The sequence below is a fragment of the Dysidea avara genome, chromosome 1 (assembly GCF_963678975.1).
Source record: "Dysidea avara chromosome 1, odDysAvar1.4, whole genome shotgun sequence".
Taxonomy (NCBI): Eukaryota; Metazoa; Porifera; class Demospongiae; order Dictyoceratida; family Dysideidae; genus Dysidea; species Dysidea avara.
The window spans coordinates 53,994,632-54,017,684 of record NC_089272.1 but is presented as its reverse complement, the minus strand read 5'-3'; the positions used below and the strand labels follow the sequence as shown (position 1 = coordinate 54,017,684).

At 37.3% G+C, this 23,053-nt stretch overlaps 3 protein-coding genes across 3 annotated transcripts in view; all 3 read right to left on the bottom strand.

The window, feature by feature from the left end:
- The window catches only part of LOC136269368 (cuticlin-6-like), an 85,352-nt gene that overhangs the window by 30,012 nt on the left and 32,287 nt on the right, over window positions 1-23,053 (bottom strand). The gene's annotated exons all lie outside the window — the stretch shown is intronic.
- Window positions 18,580-21,113, bottom strand: LOC136269378 (collagen alpha-1(XII) chain-like). The gene is made up of 3 exons (XM_066064931.1): window positions 20,817-21,113; window positions 19,742-20,308; window positions 18,580-19,084 (listed from the first exon to the last, which is right to left on the bottom strand). Exons 1-3 carry the CDS (start codon window positions 21,109-21,111, stop codon window positions 18,750-18,752), a joined length of 1,197 nt encoding a protein of 398 aa, XP_065921003.1. The 5' UTR covers window positions 21,112-21,113; the 3' UTR covers window positions 18,580-18,749.
- LOC136269338 (uncharacterized) lies at window positions 21,104-23,006 on the bottom strand. Its single transcript, XM_066064896.1, has one exon. The coding sequence runs from the start codon at window positions 22,199-22,201 to the stop codon at window positions 21,104-21,106; it is 1,098 nt and encodes a 365-aa protein (XP_065920968.1). The 5' UTR covers window positions 22,202-23,006.

Here is a 23,053-nt window from a genome sequence, read left to right as displayed (position 1 = left end):
GTATGGTACATGACCCCAAAACTGGTGGAGCTCTCATAAAGGAAATGAAAGCTTTGTTACTGAAGTTGAAGCTTATGTGAACTTGGAGTTTTACCCTCAGTGTGCACCATTGCTTGGTGTGTACCTGCCAATTACCTAAAATAAAGGATTATTATATTGGTTTTGTACACATCTGCAATTTATAGCTATGGTTTGTGCAGTAATGAAATAATGAGATAACCCGCCCGCCCGCATGTGTTACTCTATGAGAAGTTGATGAGAAACAAGTTATCTCATTGTAGTGGCCTAAACTAGGGTTTCAGGTTTACCATGCGGGCGGGTGACCAGAAACTAAGGTTTGACTTGGTGTCGAGGGGTCCGACACTTCGCAAAAAGCGTACGAGATTTCCAGATTTCTGCCGTGATTTCTGATTTCCAGGTTGATTTCTGCTGATATCCACCCACGTAACCTATAATTTACGGGAAAACTTCTCCAATTTACAGAGAAACACGAAGTGTCGGACTCAATTTACAGAGAAACACGGAGGTTAGAGGCTTGATTTCTGATTTCTACCGCAGGAGCGTACGAGATTTCACGAAGTGTCGGACCCCTCGCTTGGTGTGGCCTAACGAAATTAGCTGTATATAGTAAGAAGAACCTAACCCTAAAGGTGAAGAAGAAACCAAAGCTGAACCCTAACCCTAACGCTAGCACTACTAGACGCTTCCCCTAAAGTCTACTACTCGTGGCAACTACTGGACGCTTCCCCTAAAGTCTACTACTCGCGGCAACTACTGGACGCATCCCCTAAAGTCGACTACTCGCGGCAATTACTAGATGCGTGCCCTAAAGTCGAAGAGAGAGAGCAACAACTACAGTAGGAAGTCTGGATGCTTTTGAACTTATTAAATATTACTTAAGGGTTATGAAAGGTGGTGAAAAGAGTAAAACCCCTTTAATAGTCACCGCACTGAAGGGGGCCCACAATCCATTGTGAAACTAAGGGCTTAAACATCGTTCTCGCGTATCGAACGGTGGTCAAATTTGAATGGGTTTCGTTACTTTCACATCGTTTGATGCCCCACGTAAAATTACGTAACAACATTGCGTTAGAGGCGCTTTAATAAAATAATTATTAAGCACTGACTGAAACACGCGAGGACACGCTTTATCAAACCAGATACATAGAATCTAATGGGGAGAGGTAACAGCAGCCAGCTAGTGTTCTGTGACTAAGGGGTCTGCCAGAATAACAGAGGTAAGTAAAGTATGCGGCATTATGTATCACATCACCACCAAGATCACTTTAATATGCCTGGTTGTAATGTTTTATGCTGCAATACCGCTATTAATGCTATGAACAGAACTCTTAACACAGACATGGTAACAATTTCCTTCACCCCAGATATATTCCTGCCTTGGTCAATTATAGTAAGGGCAGAGGCTCAGATTGTCCCATGCAGTTGCAGTGGTGTTGATGGTTTTGCAGCAGTGTTCGTAGTTGAAGTATTCTTTACTAGAGGAATAGCATAACTGTAGCTAATGGATAATACTGTAGCCTCTTTCCCAAGGGTCTGAAACTCACATAATCTTACAATTTCTGAAACAGTTTTTGTTACTTTCACATTGTTTGATGCACCTCTACATACCATTATGTAACAACACTACATTATAGGCACATTGATAAAGCACTGAGACACGTCAAACTCAATGGGTGACAGCAGTCAGTCTTGTGATGACTGAAGATGATGTGCGACTAATTGCTCTGCCAGGATAACAGAGGTATGTATGCATTATGTATCACATCATCTCTGTTACCTTCCATTATCCTTGAGTGTACTGTTTTAAAAATGCTATGAACAGAATTCTTAGCACAAGCATGGTGAAAATTTACTTCAGGGATATTTCAACCTACTGGTGACCATCTTTTAATAGGGACCTAGTGTACGTTTGTTTCACTGAGGTGTCACACAAGCACTCACTATTGGATGATCTGCGTCAAAGACAAAATTTACCTTAGCCTTTGGCTTACAGCTTTTGACCTGACTTGAATGCATCTTCCTGAAATTTTTGTCTACTGTTTTAGGCTTAATTGTTAGGTTTTCATCCCTGGCCACATCCAATGTGGCCATTTAGCATTTTTAAAAGTTAGTATAACTAGCTATAGTAAACCAAGAAAGCTGCTGTCTGGGCCATGTGAGCCAGCTAGATATAAATCCGTACACCTTCATTGTTACTTTAAGTGTTGAAACTATTTAGGTTTATTATATCCATTTACCAAACACACCAGTCCTGTGCTTTAAACTTTCTTAATACATCCTATCTATATAACCAGGGGAGTAGGACAAGACCACGTGAATGTGTAATAATGTTGCACAAGTACTTAAAGTATTTCATGTGAACTGAATAGACCCTGTACAAAAAGTAGAGGAAGGGGCTTGATACATATTTTGCTCTATTTAGTTTGTTGCTTGTAGTGGTGTGATTCATGATTGGAAAGATGCTGCTGTTATGGCAAGGGCTAAAAAGGGGGGGGGCTAGTTGTGGCCAAAAAGCTAGCTGTAAATGACTTTTGGCTAGTTGTAAATGGTGATTGGGCTAGTTCTAAAATTTAGACAAAATAGCCAGGTTTACTACAGGAAAGTATACTTACGTATTGTACCTCTTAACTCTTTTACAATTTACCACAGGGATTTGACTAAAAGTCTAAAGATACATCTTGAGATAGCCATTTTCAAATTTTTCTTTTTCATGGTCTACTACTCTGATTAAAAATTACCTTACTAGTTTTAATTTCTTTCTTACAGTTCACTATAAACTGAAAATCAACACATTCATCAAATCATTGCTTTCATGCACATAATTATATACATAGTTATTTTGTCCCTTCAGCTTGCTAATTATTTCCAGATCTCACTCATTCTCTAAAATCATTTCCAGGTTGAATCATGGCACTTATGTTTCAAACTTCTTGGGGAGTATGCCCAGACCCCTCTTTACTGCCACTTTGTCCCATGACTTTCATGTCAACAGTAACAGTAGGCATCAATGATTACAATACAATTGTTGTTGTATGATCTATTACTTTCAACAGGTAGTATGACTATGGTTTAATAAAATATTTTTGTTAGTGCTTTGTAGTGCACGTGATCTTGTCTTACCCCTCTGATCTACAACTGTGAAAGATACATCATTGAAATTGTTACAGAGCTTTGAAACATTTTAAGTTTTTCCATCTCGTAAGTTTTAATATTTATTTATAGGTAACTGTGAGTTTTAACACCTCTTTCCATCTCCCACTGTAGTGATATTTTGTAGTCTTGACTGTTGACTGTGAGTTTGACCACAATCACAGATTGAGATTGATTTAGTAAGTGATACGTGATACCCCTAGTGTTTTGTTTTATAAGCCTAGCACTACAATTAAACAGGTGATTCTGAAGTCACAGTCTAACCCCCTCCACCATACTCCAAATAACCCACACCCTGTTTGCCCATTGTAATCTATAACATCTGGGTTTTGCACCACTAGCAACTGTAGCAGACTATCTATCATTGTTGCCAAACAACCAACAACATACTTAGTAACCATAGATACAAGACAATAACCATATGTAAGTCCAGGAGCACGACTACCTGAAAACTTATATTCATAAGTGAATAGAATATAATGAAAGACTAAATACAACAATGGAGAGTGAGGGCTAGCAACAAGAAATCAAAACGTAAAAATTTTGAACCATCCAGCACCAAGATGATTCAGGGAAAAACCCACTGGGTTTTACCCACATACGCATGTTACGCACATCAGTAATGTCATCAGTAATGACTGAGTTTCTTTCTGTAGCTATGTATGTGTTCACTTCTTCATTTTGATGACAGTAGTGACTTTCCATGTAGAATTCTGCCGTTCTCCTAATACAAATGTCATTTTGCAAAGTTTTTTTAGACATGCTCTGTAAAGTGAAATACAATAGTAATTGTTTTGTTTGTTTTTGTTAATGCAGGTAGCAATGATGTCATCGTCTAATTGTGGGTCAGTCATGACTACTCGCACAGCAGGTGAAATTGGCCAGTATCTCCTCATATTGTACATAGAACTCTATCATCAAGGGTGACTTTTTTTGCTGAAGAGCTGCAGCATTTGCAATAGTGTGATGCTACACTGTGGTACATCGCTCAATAACTTTTTGTTCCAAGTTTTATGTACATGCTGTAACTGATCATATTATTGTTGTTTAAATATCACATCTTTTTATTTACAAATAACTAACCCTTTGTTATCACATCTTTATAGTAGATCCAATATTACCGTAACTTCTTTCTGTAACAGAACATGTACAGTATGTTACCTCTATTACATTCAGATGGTAGCCCTAATAATTTATGAATGGAATGTGGCTTATTCGTAGTAATGCTTGACCTGCTAAAATACCCTGAAGCTTTTATTTCAAATGTCCTATGTGGTCTGACAATTTTACTGTTTTATATGTACTAGGAAACACACCATTTGGTCTTCTCTTCTGAATTTGGAACCAAACCATTATTTCTTTATTTATTATACTGGACAGTCTGTAATTATTGATGCATCCAGTGGGGGGAGGGGGGATGCATAATCAACAGAGACACTAACAATAATGTTCATGTAAGTTTAGACAATTCAAGAGTGTCATTATCTACAACTTCATAAATATCATTTGTACACTCAGTCAGATTGTTATCACCAGGAACTTGTCGCTTCTCCAACAGAGGGGACATTACTTGTTCTAAGTACGATTTCACCATTAAGTATTATTCACAACCTTTCCGTAGTTGACTCTCCAACAAACCCCATACATATTCACTGTACACAGAATCACAACTGCACTTTACCTTTGATTTAAACCCCTGGGTTACCACACATGAATTGAATCACTTCATCTGAAGCCTATACGTACTTAATGTCCATAGCAGTGCAAAACACGCTGTGCTGTACATGATACGAAAGCAATGGATTTTTAAACAACATTTCAGTCTAATAAATAGAGTAGTTACAGTTGTACAGGAGCAGCTTTACATAGTAATGGCATGTTTCAAGCCTTTAGTGAAAGGGGAAAGGGTCCTGATGTAGGGAAAGAGAATAGTGCACGTGCTGAATTGTCGCTGTTCAAGACCAGCTAAATAAATTACTTCACACTTGGACATGCTGACATGGTGGGTATGCCTTACAATGACAGTGTACAGGACAAAGTTCTTGTAAACAATTTCAATTTAGTACATACTGTAACAGTATAGCTGGTATTTTGAAGGCACACACATGTTGCTGTATCTTAATTTGTTTGCTACTGATTATGGAGGATGATTTGATGCCTACCAACTGAGGCGATTCACTTGGTTTGTCTTTTAACTCAGACTCTACTGATTGTGTGCAGTGTAACACCATTTTGCAGTAAATGTACTTGAAATTTAACTGTTAGACTGGAGTGATTCAATTATATCTAATCATGAGCAAGAGTTGAACTTGCACACGCTGGATAACAAATGGCAGAAATGATAACCCTCTTGAGTTTACTTAATATTGGGACAGTCTGTACTAATATATTGCAGGTCCCTATGGTGAATGGGTGAATCCCCCAATTCCCTGTATCCCACCAGTCCCAACATAAGCAGTCCATTGTGTTTGTGTTATGAAGTAACAGCTGCTCGTGCCTAATTGTATAAAATAACAAAGGTTACCTGCACGCACAACATGGGGCAGGATACAAAACCTTGCACGAGACTGTACTATCAGCAAAGATAGCAAATGTAATTTAATGCCAATATTTCTGTATTAACTAATTCAATGAAATATTAAAAATTAATTTAAGGTGTTTAATCAAGCAATACAGCTACTCAACCTATACAGCACTGTGCATGACAATAAATTGATTTCAGTGGCTGCTTTGAGCTTCAGTAATGGTGGAGTAATATATAACATACACTTGTAGAATGGCATGACCCACACACTATAGCTAACTGTCACAAATGAAAGGCAGACAGTGCTGCACAGATGATTAGGTATGCAGATATTTAACAAAGTTTTACAGATACAACAGGAAGTACTGACGAAAGAAAAATTTGAAGAATTCACAATATTATTAATCAGCTTTGACGAAATAAAATTTGACGAAAAGCAAAAAATAACAGGTCTAAACACTGACTTTTGAGGTGCTTATTGGACAAATTAACCAATTTGTCAAATTTTACTTTTGTAAAAATTTTCCTGTTATAAATTTACAGTTAATATTGTTTCAGAAATTGTACTGTAGTATTATCCATTAGCTACGTAGTTATGCTCACAGGCAATTCTAAGGGGAAGGGGGGACGATTCTGTAGGTCTAGTTCAACTACCAACACTGCAAAACCAACACCACTGCAACTGCATGGGACAATCTAAGCCTCTGCCCCTCTACTATAATTGACCAAGGCAAGTTGAAATATATCTGGACTAAAGGAATTATCACCATGTCTATGTTAAGAATTCTGTTCATAGCATTGTAGCATAAAACATTACAACCATGCAGGCAAACAGTGGTGATCTTGGTGGTGATGTGATACATACTCATGCATACATAACTCACTTCTGTTATCCTGGCAGACCCCTTAGTAGCACGTCATCACAGGCCACTGGCTGCTGTCACTCTCTCGAGGTTTGATAAAGCGTGTCAGTGTGCTTAATAATTATTATTTTATAAAAGCGCCTATATATAGCGCAGTGTTGTTACGTAATTTTACGTAGGGCATCAAACGATGTGAAAGTAACGAAACCCAAATTGGAATAGTCGCCGCATCGATTTTTGAGACTAAGGTAATAGTAGCCGCGGCGTTTAACCAAGTAAATACGGTATATTATTACTTTCATATACAATGGAAACTGCATGTCTCAGCAGTCATATACAAAGGCCACCTCTCCTATAGTGACCCCCATAAGTTCCTAAGGTGATTTATCCATATAAACTTAAAATTGCCCATAAACTACCCTTATTATCGATACAATTTTCTGGCCAACATGACAAAGTCCAATGTATTTTACAAGTGCAGTGATCTATTGCTTACTGCATCATTATATCCTTGAATTTAAATGATCAATCGTAAAGTACTCTTCTGTAAAAATCATATAATTTAGCATTAACTTTGCCTCATATTGTAGTGTTCCTTCCAAAACGTCGTGCATCACATCCGGAATTAAAGAACCATTGCACATATCAAAGTATTTTAAATCATTGAGAATTGATTTACGGTTGATTCCATATTCTTTAGATTGTTCTCCTGATCTGTCTGCTTCTACCAAGTCACACTGACTTTTGTGATTTTCTTTGGTCCTTAGTTCAAAGTCGCTTTCAAGGAACTGTTCATATTATGTAAACATACAACCAACTTGAGCACCTTACATGCTGCCTAAAGTTTTCATTAGTGGCCATGCAATGGCGACATATCTTTATAGCAGAGCAGCTTTCTTTAAAACCTCCAAGAGAAAGGCTCCCTAAATTATCTGCTGATACTAAGGCCAAGGAGCCAAAAATTGTTTTGGACTCTGCATGAAGAATAAATTCTGTGCCTTTTTCCTACATACAATATATACACAATGTACATATTAAATTATCATGTTATATTATTATATTATATATTATTATATATTATAATGTGCAGAACCTCAAAAAGAGTGTGTGGCACAACATTACAATGTTAATTCATGCACAAACCAGTTTTTTGATATCTTCAACGATAGGCTTTAGAACTGCGTTCATACCATACTTTTTAATGATGCTTGTTTTAGCAATGCACAAAAGTTGAATCGCTGAGAGCCGTGAGCGATACTTTGGTTGTATATTTCCAAGTGTAAAGTAAAAATTCCCAGCATAGATTTATATGACATGGAAACATAAGCATGCATGTATGCATGCATGAATATGACAGATATATATGCAATACATAATATTATGATGCTTAATGAATGCATTCTAAAATAAGGATCATGCAGTAGGACATATAAAACTTCACCAAGTATATACTTTACTCACCAACTATATGCCCATTAATTTTATAAAAGTTAAAAGAAATCTGTGTGAGATCATGCAGTAGTGAACATCACTGCAAATTCGTAGTGACAGTCACTAATCTGTATACAGTGATGTTCACTATAGCCACTGTTTTCACTATGTTTTCACTAAATTCTTGGTGTATATATATGCATGTAAGGAACATGAGTTGCATGGAAACTTTTATTTGTTAATTTTGAATTGCTTAGCATGTTGATTTCACCCTATTTAATTTACATACACAGAACTTATTACTTAGGCCATACCTATCTGATCTTATGTTGTACTGGCCCGACCAACTGCAATTTTCCTCAAATCAAATAATATTGAAAATCAAGTGTTCTTATTTAACAGCAGTGTGACGTCAACATCATCTGCGTGGTTAAGTGTTGCAGTCAAGAAAGGACCACTGAAGATCGTCAAATGCTCTAAAATTGCACAGGTAAAATGGGAAAGTTCTTTGGAGATTTACAGTATTTTTATAGTCATTCAAATCTGATGCTACTAGAAGAGTGTTGAAAGTGGAGATTTCACAGACTATTAGTTTTTTAATGATCATGAAGTTAGTAATAAAGCTAATCGCTACATTCACTTGTTTACATTTTGTTTATCAATTTCATTTTCAAACCGACCTACCTACCCAAATTTAAAATAATTTTGCCCGCGCAAGATAAGATCAAATAGGTATGGCCTTATGGTAATTTGAAACTCGGCTATAATAATGTATTGCAAGTTGTATTAAACGTGCATGCACATAAGTACCTAATTTGTGAATACTGGTTTTTGAGCCCAACGGGTTGCAGCATTCCAACTCATCATAACATAGCAAAATTTGCAGAGAATTGGGCTTTGTCGAATAGAGCTCATTAGCTGAAAAATTTAAGCCATCACAGAAGTCATTCATAGTATCACTACACATATTGTGGCCATTTTCCACCTGTGACAATACAATCACCATAAGTACCATAAAATTTTGTGTAACCTCAGCTAGGATAGCTTCATTTTTCAGTAATACTTGAAGGGTTTCTAAAATAGGTATGTAATATGTACAATCCTGCTTGGTAACACATTTTCGTTTAATTCCCCTCCCTTTCCAGATGCGTCTTTCGCCAAGGACTTTTTGGACCGGCTCCTAAATAATGCAGAGAAAATATTATTACGCATGCATGCATATCACGTCCATGAATGTCATACTTACAATATAATGAAAATGTACTTCATTTGTTGATGCTGTGTTTCTAATCCTTGAAATGGATGACCATATTGGCCATCATCATCAAACAATGTTTTTAACTTCTCACATAGAGACATTGATGCTCCCTCCTCATTCGCGATTTTCATGACCTGTATATATGTGGAGATATGCAGGTACTAATGTGTCATGCACAGTACACTAAATTTCTTAATCATGCGTACACAGCTTAAATGGCTCTATGCCAAAAATTTAGAATATAGTAAATATTCTTGTATGATATAACTAATCTGCACGTACCTCAGAATTTAATGAATGTGATCTTATCTGGTTTAAGCTGGTTACTTCTTCTATTATGTGCTGCATAACCACCTGAGGAATTTTATGTTTTTCCTTCAATCCTAGGATGAAACGTGCTGAAAATTTCTGCATAGTTTCTGGTGTAGTAAATTCTGATATAGGTATACTAACATTTTCATCATATGGTAGAGTGCCATCAGTAGTAGAATCAAAAATCTCATGATTTTGTTCACAGTTTGAAATGTTAGGAGCAACAGTCAATGGCGGGTGGATTTTGATGCTTGTGTAGATCATAAGCATGATTTTGATATGTTCGAAAACTAGTAAAACTTCTTTGACAACTATTAATCCCACATTTAAGTCGAAATCCGGGTTGATGAGCATGGATTAGCTTTAAATGCTGCAGGTAACTCTTAATATTATAGCATAATGGCAATTGCGCCTGAATGGAGCATAGTGGGCAAGTTAATTGATTTTCAGTCCTGGATATCTGCTGCAGCAAACCTGCATATATCAATGGCGGATCCGGGATGGGGCATTTGGGGCAAATGCCCCCCCCCCCCCTTCAAGAAATTGCATACAAGATCGAGATACTCTAATAGAGCAGTCAATTACTCTAATAAAGCAGTCACAATGTTCATGAGGCAGTGTAGCTTACCTATGAAGCTATAAATAGGATTTTATTTTACATAACAGACGTGATATAGTTGGTAAGGATAACTAGCTATTATTGTTGTGACCTTTTTTTTTTTTTTTTTTTTTGGTCTTCAACTGGTTTTCAGCAAGTTTTTTTGGTCTTCAACTGTTTTTCAGAAAGGTACCCCCCCCCTCTTTCCAAACTCTGGATCCGCCCCTGTATATATATGCATACAATATCATGCACCTGTTAAATAATATCATTTAACGTCCCAGGTACAGAGGTACAGTATATAGGCCTGCAGCTGAGCCTATTATTCTTTTAACTTCGCCTTATTATTCTTTCGAGAATTTCTTAAAATTAATTAATTAATTACCCATTAGCTATATTCCCAAACACGAGATCTCTCACGACAAGCTATTTACCAGCTAGCTAAGTACGTACACTATCAACTATAAAAAACGGATTTGCCAGTGATATTTCAACTGTCGAGTCTGTCATTAAATAGCTAGCTACATCAATCAAAAAGAGCTATACGTATATACATGCAGCCATACGTTGCATGAGCTTCAGAATCTTCACTTTCATTAGAATCTATATACCTCTTGAGTCCTCAAGGATGTCTCCAACCAAGTTGGCCATTATATAATCCGACTATATATTCTTCTAATATTCCTGACAACTTCCGATTATTCTATAGAATTATTCTAGCAAAAAGCATGCATGCACTCATTATTCTTCAAATTGTGCTATAATATAGCATGCATAATGGGCTTAGACGCTCACATATTATATTTGTAGTGTCCGGCAGTATAGCTACTAGTTAGGCCAGGCAAACTTGATTAATTGTTTCTCATCCCCGCCCGCATCACTTTTCACCCTACCGCCTCTAATTTCATTATTGCTGTTATCAATCACGTGCACACGTTTTTTGATGCTGAGTAAGCTGGCTATCACTTTACAGCACAGCAAACGTCTCTTGCACCCAAGAAAGGGTGGTAAAACGTAAGTATTAGCTTTTAGAAGGCTTTAACTAACCTTTATAGCAACAGATAGCCTGGTTTGGAACATTTTCTTTAATAATGAATAATGAAAAATGACCTCCCGCCCGCATGCAAATCATCCAAAATTTTGTGGATGAGAAGCAAGTAATCAAGTTTGCCTGGCCTTAGCTACGGTACAGCTCAGATGAAACTTAACGCTCGCGAGCATAGAACTCCGAGTGCGAGTAGTCTACCCGTGGGTGCGAGTATACTTTACTCGCAGGTGCGAGCATTAAAACTTTCTGTGGGGGTATATGCGCTACTCACGAGTGCGAGTAAACTACTCACGAGTGCGAGTAAACTACTCACGAGTGCGAGTAAATTCCTCGCGAGCAAGCGTTAAGTTTCATCTAATCTGTACTGTATAGCCGTAAATATTTGCAGGGCCGCCCACGGGGGGGGGGGGGGGGGACTGGGGCATTTTGCCCCGGGCCCCCCTGAATACCTGTTTTAAAGATCGATATACTCTAATAGAACAGTCAGATCTAAATACTCTAATAGAGCAGTCACAGTATTCTTCAGAGGAGCAGTGTAGCAAGCTTATAGATAAGGAGATATGGTTGCATGGTGATGGGTAGTTATTGTCATTGCCAGCAGGTTGTGACTTTTTTTTTTTTTTTTTTGGTCTTCACCTTACAACTTGGGTCAAGGGCCCCACTTTAATTCTTTGCCCTGGGCCCCTTAATTTCTCTGGGCGGCCCTGAATATCTGTACCGGCAGTATGCAGTACGTGTATACATGCATGCATTTTGTATAGCTATATGGTGCAGTGCTTGTGCATGCATGCTTGTCTCACTTACTTGACGTTCGAATCTGCTCCATTTAGCTAGCTATCAATATTATAAAATCTGAAATAAAGGTTTAATATGCAAGTATATATACAGCTCGGCGTGCAATATGATCACGTGTTTTTGTTTTTGTTTTAATGTGCATGCACACATGCGCTGCACGCAATCTCACTTAGCAATGTGGCTATAAGTACGAGTGGGTGCTACTAGTGCACTCCAGTTCTTTTCAACTTCAGCCGATATGGATGTAAATGAGATGAACACACATGAGCTTTGCTCTTTCCTGCAAGAAGCAGGAATACATGAAGATGTCGTCAAGAGCTTTTCAGAGAACAGGATTAATGGTCTAGGCTTTTTCAGTCTTACAGAAGATGAATTTAACGAGTTGATTCCGATGATTGGGGATAGGGTAACCGTAAGAAGGTTAAAACAGAAGCTCGAGACGGCAGCGGTACAACAATCCGATCAAACTATGGTATCAGTATATGTTTGTAACAGTTTGCTAACTACATACCTACACAGTACAGCGGTTTAAGCACTTCTTGCAATTTTTGTACGAAAGGCGTATAATACTATAGTGCATACCGGGGTTTTCAAGTCCGTTGTCCTATTACAATTGCGCATGCGCTAAAAACCTACTAACCGAAGGGCCATTCACTGGTGATAAAGGAGTCACAAAAACACAGTGAGTAATAGTTTTATCTCATTTACAATCATTCATCATAATAGGGCACACACAGTTACCTGATCTCACTTGAATCTGCCATTTCTTTCGCACTGCTAAGCGCATGCGCCAAAATACATAGGACAACGGACTTGAAAATCCCGGTAGCTAGTGCATGTGATTGCGCATGCGTGTGTACTATTATCGGCTACATGCTCTTGGAGTGAAAAAAACTTTTTCTATCATCCCTGCCAATGAAACTTGTCGTGTATGCAACCGTCTGAGGCTTGATCGGTACTGAATACCGTTGTGATGCCAAGAAATCGTTTATAATGTGACGCATGCGTAACTATATACGCAACCACTTGTATGAATTGCATGCAAGAAGTGCTTAAACCGCTGTATAGCTCCTTTCACTAGTTATATTATTTCAATTTTATGTAGAGCTCTTCTATGAACGATTCTGGGGTATCAGTTGATGCAGACCTCGATGTAAACAATGATCATGATCACCAGCTGGCTAAATTAAGTCAACAACCTCAGGGTGGGGGAAACTGGCATCTTTCTTTCAAAATTCCGGAAAAAGAATTCTTCTCTGCAACGGTTAACCAAGCTATCTCCACCGGAGTAGTACCATCATAAGCAAGACGTGAAATAGTTCAGGTTTTACGTACGTTGATGATGATCCACACTGTTTATCCAACATCGGAACAGTATATCACCATATGTAAAGGACTGATAGAGAAATATCCAAATCTGGCTGATAAAGTGGGGACTAATGGCTTTGTAAGTGTGTGTGTATATATATATATCATGATATTAGTACAGTGTTTTATGTACAGGGCTCCTGGAGATTGCAGTTGAGGTCGTCCTTTAAGAATTTTAGAAGAGATTATCCTCGCAATGATGCAACTGATAAGCAGTCTTCCAAGAAACGAAGAGTTGGTCATACCCCAGATGACGCAGTTGACGTTGAGGCAGCAGCAGATGAGAATGCAGATGAAGAATATGAAGAGGCCATCAAAGATATGCAAGCAGAGTATGTAAAGGGCAAGAAAGGTGGGAGGAACCATTCTCTGATAAAGGAGCTTATGGAGAAAACACATGCTACTAGACAAAAATGGATCCAGCAAAATAATCCTGCAATTGCTGATGTGATTGATTTATTTCCTGCATTGTCAACCACCAAAGGAGTAAGTCATGCAGTATACGTATTATAGCTATAGCTATATTTGCTACATGTATAATCATGCATCATTGCCATGCAGTATAAGCCCTTTAGAAGCTATAGCTATTATAGTATAGCCATGTACAATCAGTGGCAATAACTTTAATATGCAGGTGCATCGTGAGTTCTACTTTTTTCTTGGTGCTGACCAAGTAGTCAACTCATTAATGGACCGTTGACCAGAATGGAAAGAAAAACTGATTTTGTTGTCAAAACTAGAATCAAAATCTCGCCCTACAATAAAGAAAGTCCTTGATAAGCTAGAAAATGAAAATTATGAGGAATCTGAAGGCAAGTTGATCTGCAAAATACGTATTGTTATGATTATACCCGATATAGATTTTACAGACTACTACTGTGTGGATCTGCTCCTTAAGTTACTTTTTCCACGTTCTTGTAAAAACAAAGAAGTTTTTTTGAAGCATTACAAGGTAAGCATATACAGTATGTTTAGTTTATTAGACATATACAAGCATTATTGATTCTATATATGCAGTGATTATTATGCCCTTTAAAGTTAATATATGTTCATCTACCTATAGAGTAGTGATGTTGATCTGGATGATGAGATATCAGAAATGCAGTCAGCTACATTTATAGCAGTGACAGGGCTGCACAATGATAGTGATAGCAGGATCCAATATTTCATCTGTTGTGAACAGATTATTTATCTGGAAGAGCGAAGCGATTGATAGATGCGGTAGTCAATCTTATTGCTACCTACTTCATGTTCAACATATCTTATCCAAAGGCCTTAGCTCCTGTGATGATATTCTTTCAACACTTTGTCTTTAACATTAGAGATGATCAAGCTGTACCTACTGCCACAGTGAAGCTCATCGGCAGCCTACAAACAATTTAGAAATTCTATAAGCAGCCTGCAAACAATTTTTAGAAATTAGCGAAAACATGGAAGTGTATTTTCTTTTATATAGGTTTTAGTGAATTGTGCATGCATGTTAATTGTGTGCATGCATGTATGCAGACTGTATTTTTGACTTGAATCTATTAAAATGTTTACTGTATTATACAATGTGCATGCAAAACAGTACAATAAGGTTCTAGCTAGCATACTGACTGATAATCAAACCCTAAGGGTTTACGCACAAACCCTTACTTTCTTTTATTGGGTGCAGGTAAACCTACTACAAGGTGGAAGAAGCAGCCCTGGGTGTACATGTACACTCAATTTTGTATAGTTGGTGTAAATATCACCCCCACAAAGAGCAACTAACAAACTCTTTAGATAAATACAGGTATTTGCTACACACCCTGTATCATCTATGTGAACACCCTTCGGGATCTTGGTGTACACAGAAGGTAGAGCACCCCTAAAGGTGTATGGAAGCACCCTATTTTTAACAGTGCAAGAGAGGTACCACTAATTAGCATCCATAAAAATGTACAGTACATTGCAGAATGAAGCATGTATATATATAATGCTAACCACTGGCCAGCTTATTGTGTATATACAGCAGTAATAATAATGTTATGTTTGCTATGCGTTTGCTTCATTGAGATATATATATGTACAAAGGTGTGACCAGGCACTTCTGAAGTTAATGGTAATGTGCTAGTACACATGTTTAGTGAAAAGAGCTCAAAATGTACAATATTGTAAAATTTTAAATTAACTATGTATCCATGCCAACAATAGTCTTAAGAGATCAAGGTATTGAAAAGTATATTGAATTACCTAAGATAATTTTGGATGATCGATATTCCAAATACCTAATTGTGTAAAAGATGCTTGCTTAGGTATCCTATATTTACCAAAAATGGCTATAGTAAGATAATGATTCATATCCCGAGTGACATCACTAAAACAAATATCAGCACCTTAAATGGCAAACCAATGTTGGTTTTTCTAAGAACCAGTTATTTATAAAGCCATACAAATTAGCTTTAATGAAATTTCCAGGAATACAGTTTTTATTCCCTTACTCAATTGTCCAGAGTGACATTAGGTTTCAAAATAACTTACGTATAATTATTTTTTAAAACATCAGCAAGCTGTATCTAATATAGATGCAGTTTGCTGATATGCTATAACCAATGTTGGTTTTTCTAAGAACCAGTTAAAGCAATGCAAATTAACGTCAAATAAATTTCTAGGATTAGCAGACTACATAAAACACAACGAGAGTTCACACAAATGTAAACTTTTGGATTGCAATTGGTGTATACTAATAGAATAAACTTTACTCAGTGAAGGAGCACACATAAAGTTAAGCCATCTGAGCTGTGAGAAGGTTGTGGACACCTTGATGAATGAAGATCGTGATCAGCACACAACAGACAGAGCTTTTATGCTATTTCTCATGCTTGGATAACGAAATATACATGCTGAATAGGAATTGTACATAATTGAGTGTCATAGAGACTACACTTATGGAAGGTCAACACAGTTTGTATACATATATACATCTATTAAAAGAAAATAGATTAATTATTGTGTGACAACACTTATGTGTCTAGTGCCACTGAAAGCAACAGTAATTACTTGACTTTAGGAAACTTTACTGTAACAATAGAAACACTATGAATGTGGACGTATATATCAATTAATATGCTGCCAAGAGTTAATATTGATGCTATCAAACAATTCTGTATAATTATGCTGATAAAACAAAACTACAGTTTATTACAACTGTATACCACTATTGTATTAACAGAAGTAGCAACATGGGCATACAATGTAAACTTATATTACTGGAAATTCTTACATTTATTGTATTAATCCTCCAATATATTTCAGGGGAAATCTGTCCCAACCACTACTTTGTGTATAGCTGGTATCATATGGCTTCTAATTTGTGATAATAATACTTATGTAGGCAGTAACAGCAGCTGATAGTGCCATCACGCACAAGAGAGCCATGATTGCATGCACTCCACACGGAATACATTTTATATGTTTGCAACATGTCTTGCATTACGTTACAGTGACTGGACAAGCACACACATAGAAATAAAATTAATTCTCTGATTTATAGATTCCAACAACAAAGACAAAACTTTACAGTCAACTTGTGGCTGGTGGTGATATTTGCTGGCTTAAATTAATGAAGTTAGATGTGTACCCATGATACACCACTAAATTACCAACTTTGAAGACTCATAACTTCACATTGGAAAAGCTAATGATGGTCAGTAGTTAGCACCAACATAGCTTGGTTGATGAAGCACTTTTCAGGTTAATATTTCTCTCTTGTCAATGAGCATTGAGTTACAGTCTTTCCAGTTCACAAAAATTGGCTGTGTGTGGAAGACCCCTTCTTGCAAATTTGGTCACATATAATGTATAACATGCTGTAGAATTATTTTACAACAGACCGGAGTCATAATAGTTTGTCATTTCAGAATAAATCATTACGCTTGGCTTTTCTTGTTGATTTGGATGTTTCACTGTTGAGGCCTTGAAGATTACATGCTGTCTTCTTGACAGTAGCTAGATACTCATAATTGGTCTGTATCTGTGGTTTCTGAGTCATAATTTCTATAGTATGGCCTGTGCTGAATTTTAAAACTTTTTTGAGTAGGCTTTTAGATAATTACTAGTGTAGATGTAGCCAGGAAATTTAGAAGGCAATGTTAAGCTGACTGCTACAGAGCTGACTGCTCTATTAGAATATTGATCATTTGCAGTAAAGCTCTCTTCATTCAACTACGTCATAAGTGTTTTGGCACTTCATGAAAATCTCATGAAATATAAACTCATTTACTTTTCATCATGTTATAGTTCAAAGCATTGGACACATTATGTTATAGTTCAAAACATTGGACATGAAAATGTCATGAAAAGGTGTACTCAAAAAATCATTACATTTTCAGTATATCAATTTCATGTGAAAATATTACCAGTGATTGTGTAGTCACAATTCATTGCATTTTCACTACTAGTTTGTGAAAATGCAATGATAATGATATTTCACAATTTTATGAGATTTCAGTACAAACTCATTACTTTTTAATTACTATCATCATCCCAAAATCCTTGTGTGAAAAGTGTATCTAATGGAAGTATGACCATGGGTCACAGTAGCTATAAAGCAAACTTTGAATGGCTTCCCAGTTTATTATAAATATATACTTTACAATACAAGTATGTATTGATTGTCTGCCAACAACTTGTGCTGGCAGCCAGGGAATTACTTAACAAAACTAATTACTTAATTACGAAACTAATTAATTACAAATAAGAGCTATAGCTAGACTTACATCACTGCATGAGAAATTACTAAATTATGATAGGAACTACTGCAGTATGGTAGGAATTAATGTTAACCCAACATGGTTGGGATTACTATAATATATTCCTACCATATGCATGTTGAGTTAACATTTTCTTGGTGAGGGTATTTTGCTTCAGCCACCAATATAAACTTTAGTTGTAAACATTCTTACATCTTACAATACCAGTTGTTCAACATGGTTGCAGACATTTCTCAATACAAAAAGAACTTTAGTTTGCACTTCTTTTGGCACCAGGCTACAGTGTGGTGGAATTCATTGCCATCTAGTTTGTTTGATGACATTACAAATTATTTGTAATACGTAAGTACTCATCTTGAACTGTTATTGTTACAGCAGTAGTAATAATTTTTATGCGTCGTGTGTGTTGCCGCATGTGTATGTGTTTGTAATGTTATGAGTACTCCATGCAGTGCGGAAGAATGGCTTTGCCGAGTACTGTAAGTTTAAACAATAAATCAATCAATCAATTTATCTACAATAACAGTGCGCATAATAAAATTTTAAGTTACAAACTCAAATACATTGACAGCTATATGTGAATATTACTATATGCTAAACAGCTAGGAAATGATGTTCAGTCTATACACACAGTCAAGAGAGTGATCATGAGTTCCTCAATGCTTTGATTGAGAATTCATTGTTGCTGTCCACTCCAACCAAGCTGCAATAAAACACTATAGAGTCAGCCTGCCTCCTCTTAACTGCAGCCAAGTGTGGTATAAGCACTGTGATACTATCCTGGATTCCTTGTACAACATGGTCATGCCATACTGGACTAGGATTAGGGTTGGTATAGGAGCCAAAGAGTGTTATCATTCCACTGTTGGTATGTGTTTCAATTGTAATACCTCCTTCATCTACTGTAAACTCAAACACCTTACTCTGACCATTAGTAAGGTTTCCACTGTAAGTCAAATTGACCGTAGCTTTCACTGTAGCTGCAACAAGATAGTTGGCTTAATATAACTATATATGGAATGTACTGCATATAGCACAAAGAACAAATACTTTGCTTCCATCTTTGTGAATTTTTTCATATAGTTACTCACCATGAATTTTGTGCAAACTGAGGAAATTCCTTTTAATGCTCTATACAATACTTCAGTTGCCTGTATCAGGTGAGCTCATAATGGCAGTGGGTGGGGTGACAATGGTGTTTTCAGACTGAATTGTGTAGAGATGAACTATAGCTAAGCCTAGTTATGGATCACTCAGGGCTCAAAACTGTAAGGAAATAGTTTACAGCACGCATGGGTCTTCATCCAACATCACCAGACTGTACAACCGCAATACTCATGTTGGCCATAACTCCAGATTGCTTGTACAGATTGCTATGCGCTGAGTTTGGAAAGAACAGCCAGCAAAAGCCAACTACTTGGGAAATTTGATTATGTATTCATGCAGGTTTTTGTTCGTCATGAAAAATCAAACTGTTGTGATGGGCGATAAGACTGGTTTTCTTAGAACTTAGTTATGCAATTTCAAATGGACAATTCTAGCTACACATGCATATTTTTACCAATGCAAAATTGTGTACTGGTAAAAATTCATTATTGTCATTGTTATCACAATTGTAATAGAGTTTAATAACTTACATTTGCAAGACCCTCGAGTGATCATTGCTTTCACATCATCGATGTTACTAAAGCTGTCAATTCGAAACACTCTCTCTGGTGACCCAGCAATTTGTAATAACTCTATTTCATTGATATTACTACCAATTCCAAATGCAAACATTTCAATAGACTGGTCCCTAGCTGACTGAGCTGCCCCAGGCACATTTTGTCCACGATCAGACTCTCCATCAGTCAGGACTATGGCTACACGTGGGATGGCTCCATCAGATGCTCGTACTCCATGTTCTTCAGTGAAGCCAGTGTTTGTCATGAAACGTATGGCATCCCCTGTAGCAGTGGAACTGCTGAGATACTTTACAGATTTAATTTTACCTACTATGACATTCTTGTTAAAAGAATAATTTAGGTAAAATGTGGGAATTGGAGTTGCTCCATAGATAATAAGTCCAACTCTCACGCCATCTTCAGCAATTGTGAAGCCACTAATCAAGTTTGCCACAAAAGTTTTTGCTTTTACATATGAAAATTCTCCAATACTACTAGAGCTGTCCAGTACAATGTACAAGTCAATGTCTCTGTAACAACCTGTCCAAATATAAACATCAGATACAAGTAATACACTGGTGAATTGTATACCCCCAGATCACGTACAATCATTTTACATCACTTAAAATATTTTTTATCAGTGATACTTTCTTACTGTCAATCTGCAGGTGAGTTCACATCACCACTCCTAACATTGGCAAGTATTATCAATGACTTTTCAATTGGTCAACGGCATCAGTATACTTACTGCATGGTGGTATCCTCATACTTGAATAGTGGCCGGTCTTGAATAGTGGCCTAGCCAAAAAAGTTACCTACACGTTTATTTCACTGAAGTAGCTTTTCACCCAGGCCACTGGGTCTGGGTGAAAGTTGCTCGAAAGAAATAAACTCCCTGGGCCACTATTCGAGACAATAGGGTAATAAGGTAAAAACTAAGACATTTGATGCAAGGTGTACTAAGTAAACAAAAACTTTAGTACAATTCTGAAAAGCTTCATATACACCCATTAAATTTGCATACAAAATTATGTACATTATACAATACCTGGATAATTTCTCTCCCACTCCCTGACAGGATTAACAAAGTCTTCAGGATCCTTCGCTGGGTTGTAGTTCCTCATCCAGTGACCAGCTTGATCATGAATGTTAGATGGTATAGGCTCCTCTATGGTGTACATGTACAACCAGATCGCCAGCCCACAGTACAACGGTGTCCTCAAATCCCTCCACTGCACTACCAACCAGTCAATGCCAAATTCCAACTTTATTAGATCATACTTTTGTAGGAGTTGTGAATAAGTAGTTGTATCTTTTGTTACCTCAAAGTTCACCTCATCCATTTGCCATAACCCACCCACCATGATAGCCTGGTCTGAATGTGGTCATGTAGTTTGCACCATCTTGTGTTTCCACCCAGCAGATTCGTCTAAAGTAGCCAAAATCATCATCAAAAATCATTGATTGTCTAATCCGGTCAACAACTGTTTCAACTATCAAGGACCCTCTCTTTTCAGGCATCATTGTCATGTCTACTTTCTGTACAGTAGTGCCATAATGGTAGATCACTACATAGGTACCACAAGCAGGTATCACAATCAGAGAAATGATTATCTTAACCACAAACGGACCAGGAAGGTAATAGCAAACATTAATGCACTGTGTCTTCACCAAGTTGATGATGTTAATAGTGTAACAATAGTAAGTCCGAACATAATGGATTAGATTTGTCATACACCAACTAAACACTTGTTGTGGATAATTGAAGAAGCCTGGGAATGTCCGACAGTATTCCACTGTAGGCATGACAGTAATTATCATAACAAAATAGACAGGGCTGCAATAGCCACTTAGAAAGCAAGCTGTAGTCAGTGATATTAGAATTGAAGGAGTGACTTTAGTTAGAAATGAGGCTATGTAGTAGAAGTAACTCTTATTGAAGAAATTCTGGCGCCACATTATCCAGTTTCTTAAAGAGACAGCAGTAACTGCTCCACACCGTATCTTTTCAGCCTCTGTGCGTACCCAAAACACAATTTCCAGCATTGTTATAATTGCAGTAATGGAGATGGTATAGACAGGACTGCAGAAATAACTGAAGAAATAAGCACTACAGGAAGGAATGGCTGATAGGGACACAAAAGACTTGGACTCAACAAATAATGGGATGTCATAACAAGTTTGAACACATTGCTCCCCAATGTAATTGCACATATCAAACACCACATTACCTGGACTTGTATACAGCCAACATAGGTCTATTACAATGATGATGTTGATCAGGATAACACACAATGGACACGTTGTCAGTATTGTCCCAGTGTAGCATTCATACACAAATGTGACAAAAACGAGAGCTGTATAGCTCATCACCACATGCAGTCGTAACAAAACCAAACTCTTTATGTAAGTGCACAATGGTGTAGTGGACATGTAATAAGCAGTATTGAGAGCTACAGATAGAGAGGAGTATCCAGTACATGGTGTACACTCATTCTCAATTACACTACTGGACGTCCCCAGCTTGCATTTCACCCATCCTACGTTATGTAAACAGTACTCGTCTTCCAGCCGATACTGCAACTTCTTAAATTGAATCTTCCACTCGTCACTCCTGATTACAGTCACATTTTCGTTACGGGCAATGTTGCATGTCAACTGATCGAGATCATCCCGATTCTTATTTTTAATTTTCTTTCTTTTTTTCTCGAGGTTTTTATCAACGCGCGCATTGCACACTTTAGTAACAACAATCCAGTAGGCTTCTGCAGTAGATTCTGCGTAATTCAGCTGTAATTTATTGCTGGCATTATTGTGGGATTCTCGACGTTTACATATGTAAAGTGGAGAATTGCAATTCCTCGAAGTAAACCAGCTCCTGCAAAACGGTGCAAGAAATCCATAAGTAAGGAAGAAAGAAGACAACAGAGTAAAAGTTTCCAATCCCTGCAATCAGCAAACATGCTAATCCATAGCTCCAATGAAATCGTTTAAACAGAAGTAACGCTCCCAAGATCGCAAACGACAAACTCAGCCACACAAACATCACGGACGCCTTTACTAGCTAGCTATATACATGGCCATCCACGTTGTTTTATAGGATTTCTACTATGACTAGGCATGAGCTAAAAGTTACGTCAAAAACGATGGGAATTATCTGGGAACGGCTCAAATCATTCATAGTTTCGATAAACCTAAGCCTGAGGGAAACCCGTGACTTCATTATTAGCCCAATGCCCGAGACCGCAATTGCACGCGGTGCATGTTCAATTAGCCAATTAACCT

What these genes read in the sequence shown, in the direction of transcription:
- LOC136269378 (XM_066064931.1), bottom strand. Translation starts at nt 21,111, where the DNA reads ATGGATGAGGTGAACTTTGAGGTAACAAAAGATACAACTACTTATTCA. An exon ending in GTGGGAGAGAAATTATCCAG is followed by an intron (nt 20,309 to 20,816) that starts GTATTGTATAAT and finishes ATATTTGGACAG; the next exon opens with GTTGTTACAGAGACATTGAC. An exon ending in CACTCGAGGGTCTTGCAAAT is followed by an intron (nt 19,085 to 19,741) that starts GTAAGTTATTAA and finishes ATCTTGTTGCAG; the next exon opens with CTACAGTGAAAGCTACGGTC.
- LOC136269338 (XM_066064896.1), bottom strand. Translation starts at nt 22,201, where the DNA reads ATGTCCACTACACCATTGTGCACTTACATAAAGAGTTTGGTTTTGTTA.